Source organism: Papio anubis, unplaced genomic scaffold, assembly GCF_008728515.1.
Source record: "Papio anubis isolate 15944 unplaced genomic scaffold, Panubis1.0 scaffold2558, whole genome shotgun sequence".
Lineage (NCBI taxonomy): Eukaryota > Metazoa > Chordata > Mammalia > Primates > Cercopithecidae > Papio > Papio anubis.
This window is the reverse complement of record NW_022162632.1, coordinates 1-4,689: the sequence shown is the minus strand read 5'-3', so window position 1 is coordinate 4,689 and position 4,689 is coordinate 1. Positions and strand designations below refer to the sequence as shown.

Genomic DNA, 4,689 nt, shown 5'->3' with positions numbered 1-4,689 from the left:
AAGGGGAGGGGAAGGGAGGGGAGGGGAGAGAGAGAAAGAGAGAAATAGGGAAGGGAAGGGAGGGGAGGGGAGGGAACGGGAGGGGAGAGGAGGGGAAGGGAGGGGAGGGGAAGGGAGGGGAGGGAACGGAAGGGAAAGAAAGGGAAGGGAAGGGAAGGCAAGGGAAGGGAAGGGGCCTCCAGGTCATTGTTCCTCTCTCTCCCTGCGGGTCCACCCCCATGGCAACCCCCCCCCCCCACAATGGTGCAAGGTTACAATGGAAAGTGCCTCAGCTGGAACAGTATCAGAACTTGGCTTGGGGCAGCGACAATCTTATCAGGAGCTTTTCTGTTTGGGATCAGGGAAACCGGTGACTTTCAAAGAGTCCGATAAGGCAGGACCCAAGTTGTATATAAGGGGCAGCTCATGCTGCTGCTCTGCACCTTCCTCCCGTCTTGCTTCTCCCTAGAGTTGGGACCCAGGAAGAACCATGAAGTGGCTGCTGCTGCTGGGTCTGGTGGCACTCTCTGAGTGCATCATCCACAAGTGAGTCCCAGTGGCATGGGTGTGAAGATGGCTGCCTCCCACATCGCCCTTCTTTACTCCTGTGTCTTCCTTCTTCCCTTTTTTTTCTCTCTCTCTTTCGCTGTCTCCATCCCCCTTGTCTGCCTCTCTCTCTGACCTTTTGGGAGGCAGCTCTGCAGATGTGGTTAAAACTCGGGCCCAGCCTGAGTCTGGTTCCCAGCTCCAGCCCTAGTCAACTTAACTTCTTTGCATTATTGCGCAGACGTGGGAACTCCTCCCTTCCTTCCATCTTCCTCTCTTAGACCAGCTGGTTAAGAGTCCAGCCTGGGTTTGGTTCCAGCTCCACCACTAGGCAGCTGAACTTCTTTCCATTATTGCACAGATGTGGGAGCGTCTCCCTTCCTTCCTTCTTCCTCTCTTAGACCAGCTTCCCTTCCCTTCTGGGGCTGCCACAGCACCCGGTGAGCAGAATCCTTGCCTAATTCCTCTTCCTCCTCCAAACCACAGGGTCCCCCTCGTCAGAAAGAAGTCCTTGAGGCACAACCTGTCCGAGCATGGCCTGCTGAAGGACTTCCTGAAGAAGCACAACCGCAACCCAGCCAGCAAGTACTTCCCCCAGGCGGATGCGCCCACCCTGATAGACGAACAGCCCCTGGAGAACTACCTGGATGTGAGTGTGTGGGCAAGCGGCGGGGCCGGCTCTGAGGACTTCGCCGGCAGGAAAGAGAGTTTCCCTGGGGTCTTGGAGGATGGGCCGGGGCTCTGAGGCTCCAGGCAGTGACCCAGGGTCTCCCCCTTGATGTCAGTGGCCCCGGGCAGGCAGGAAAGCTCACACTCAGAGCTGTTGCTTTTTGTTCATTCATTCATTCCTTCACTCGTACATGCAATGTTTATTCCTTCTGAACGCCTCGTTACATGTCAGGGCCTGTGCGGGGCTCAGGGGAAAACAGCGGTGAGCAAAGTCATAGTCTAGGAGACAAAGACAGTAATCAAGGAGTCTTGCAAACCAATGAAAAGAACAGGCAGCAGGAGGACCACAGAGTGAAGGTGTCACACTGCGAGACTCTGCCACTTGGGCAGGGAGCCTCCCGGGAGCCATGCAGGAAGAACGGGAATTTCCAAGAGAAGAAGACAGAACTCCGCACAGCCTGATCACTTGTGCCGAACCCTGTGCAGTCGGGAGCACAGGGCATTTGAAGGAGAGCACAGAGGGAGGGAAGAGGCTGCTGCAGACTGCGGCCCGAGGAGCCGAGGGGTGGACGGAGAGAGGCTCCATCTAACTGCCACTGATTTATCTCAAACAGGGGGTGACAACATCAGATCCGAGGTTCAGAAAGATCACTCTGACTTTATTATTTGAGACCCGACAGCAAACACCCTGCCTTCCCACAGATATCATATGTCCCCTCTGTGCCTGGCACACGGCAGAGGGCACAGAGCAGTGATGCCTGTGGTTCAGAGATTGGCCTCCGCCATCCAGCAGACCTGGTGCAAATGTGGGTTCTAACGCCTCTAAGTCACAGGACCTTGGCCAAGACATTTAAATCCTCTGAGCCCGTTTCTTGGTCTGGAAAACAGAAACACTAATATCTACCAACAGAGGTTGTTGCCAGGAATTCACGCAATCATGTTTTCTGGAGTGCTTAGCATGGGGTCTGCCAGGCCCTTGGTAAGAAGTTTAGTTAGTGCATTTATTTAGTTAACAAATATTTAACAAATATTGCCACCTCTCTATGGGCCAGAGGCTATGCAAGTTGCCAAAACGATGGTGAATAAGCAAAGTTCCTGGAGCTTATATTCTAAAGGGGATGACAGATAAGCAAGCCTGTAAGATGATTTCAGGTACTGATGAGGGCCAAGACAAATTAAGTAATTGGAGTATGAGGAAAAGATGGAGAGGGGGCAAATTTAGATAAGAAGTGGTCCTGGAAGGCCTGTTGGCAGAGGGACATTTATTAGAGACCTGAATGATTGATTTTTTGAAAAAAAAGGATCAACCAAGAAAAGATCTAGAATAAAGCATTTTTCTAACAAGGAATAGCCAATTCACAAGCCCTAGGGCAGGAGGGACTGCTCATCTCCAAGGAACAGCAAGCAGACCAGTGTGGTGAGAACAGAGCCGGCAAGGGGGGAAAATGCTGCCACTCAGAAGAAAAATACTGGTTGGTTGGCTGAGGCGGGTGGATCACTTGAGGTCAGGAGTTCCAGACCAGCCTGGAAACATGGTGAAACCCCGTCACTACTACAAATACAAAAATTAGCCGGGCGTGATGGCACACACCTGTCATCCCAGCTACTTGGGAGGCTGAGGCAGGAGAATCACTGGAACCCAGGAGGCAGAGGCTGCAGTGAGCCGAGATCATGCCACTGCACTCCAGCCTGGACAACAGAGCGAGACTTGCCTCAAAAAAAAAAAGAAGAAGAAAAATACTGGCAATGCCCTTTCTTGCAACCTGCTCACACATCTAGATGTAGAAATAAGAAAACCAGCCAGGTTTCCATCTTTAGGTGGCTTGCTTAGCTTCTGATAAACAATTTAAGGCACAAGCACTTAAGCTGTCACTTGCCCGGTGCTAGAAGATTCCACCCCCATCCTCTGAGAACATGTGGTGTAAGGATGGGAAGACTGTGACAGACAATACAACGGCTGAAGAGGGAGCAGCAGATTGTTAGGTGCTTGTGGTGCTTAGGAGAGAGCAGAGGGTAAATTGGGGGAGCAATCAGGGAAGACTTCAAGGAGGAAGGGATGCCAGGGCCAGGCTTTGAAGGATGAAGGCGGTGGCTGGGAAGAGAAAGACAAGAACTGTGAGGAAGGAAGGAAAAGGTAGAGAGGGCAACCGAGGAGGTGACCCAGAGAGAGCTCTTAGGGAGGCCCTGACAGAGACACCTCGGTCCATGAACTGCCCTGTCCCGGCCTCGGCAGGTGGAGTACTTCGGCACTATCGGCATCGGAACCCCTGCCCAGGATTTCACCGTGATCTTTGACACCGGCTCCTCCAACCTGTGGGTGCCCTCAGTCTACTGCTCCAGTCTCGCCTGCAGTAAGTTCTCAGCCTGCCCCACCCCACTCTCGCTCCCCAGCACCAGCTGACCCTGGGGAACCCTGGACACCCGTGGGCTTCAGAGAGCTCCAACCTCAAGCCTGCTGGAGCCACTCAACAGGCATTTACTGAGCACCTACTATGTGCCAAGCACTGGGCGCAGGTGCTCCAGGGGGTAAAGGGATGAGTGATATGACCCCTGCGGTCAAAGACTTTCCAGTCTATGGGGAGAGAGAAGCTCCCCAAAATACCCACAGCCTGGGAGAGGAAATATAGGGGCCCAAAGCAAGACAGGGCTAACGGGCTGTAGAATAGCCCGCTAGGAAAGAGTCCAGTGTGAGGAAATGGCTCCAAAGCCTGGCTAGCACAGGCTAGAGGTGGGTGCTGAGCTCCTTTAAAAAAAAAAGAATAATCATTGGTTGCTAATGAAAGAGAACTTGTCTTTGGAAGTCATGAACAATGTGTGTTGCGAGTTCCTTCCTCTTCTAATGTTTTCACCTGAGTTTTAATTAAGATGGGGTGCCTGTGTCATCATCCACATAGTGGGAGCACTGGCCGGGGGCTGGGGGGTGAAAGCGCTCATCACTGGGCAGCCACCAGCCTGCTCAGCTCAATGTTGGCCTGGGGAGTCCCCGGGAGGCCCTTGGGGTTTCCTGGGGACCTGCCATCAGTGAAGGGTCCCAGGAGTTCAATGAGACAGGACAGAACATGGGGTCTCTTGGGGTCCAAGGGTCTAGGGGAAAAGGTCACTGCTCACCTCCAGAGCCCTTCCTGGGGCCAGGGCACCCCATCCCAGGAAGACGTCCCAGCCCGTGACCTTCACCCAGCTCTCAGAGACTAACAATCACCGCTTGCCGTTGCAGCCAACCACAACCTCTTCAACCCTCAGGATTCCTCCACCTACCAGTCCACCAGCGGGACACTCTCCATCACCTACGGCACCGGCAGCATGACAGGCATCCTCGGATACGACACTGTCCAGGTGGGCGCCTGCAGGTTGCTGCAGCATCCCGCCATCAGGCACCCCCAGAATCAGCTTATTCCAGCACGATGAGTCTCGGTGATCACAAAAGTAACCTGATTGGGGGTGCAGGCTGGGGGAGAAGCAGCAGAGATGTCACAGACATTGCTAGCTCGGGTGGCA

The 4,689-nt window shown here is 53.7% G+C and overlaps 1 protein-coding gene across 2 annotated transcripts; it reads left to right on the top strand.

Annotated features, from left to right (window-relative positions):
* Window positions 1–288: 288 nt before the first annotated feature.
* LOC101004613 (pepsin A) lies at window positions 289–4,689 on the top strand. Of its 2 annotated transcripts, XM_031661814.1 has the most exons (4): window positions 289–525; window positions 1,012–1,174; window positions 3,428–3,545; window positions 4,409–4,689. In XM_031661814.1, the coding sequence occupies exons 1-4, from the start codon at window positions 470–472 to the stop codon at window positions 4,597–4,599; spliced, it is 528 nt and encodes a 175-aa protein (XP_031517674.1). In that variant the 5' UTR covers window positions 289–469; the 3' UTR covers window positions 4,600–4,689. The 2 variants fall into 2 exon arrangements, with proteins under 2 accessions (XP_031517674.1, XP_031517673.1); XM_031661813.1 differs by lacking the exon at window positions 289–525 and having other exon boundaries at window positions 562–1,174.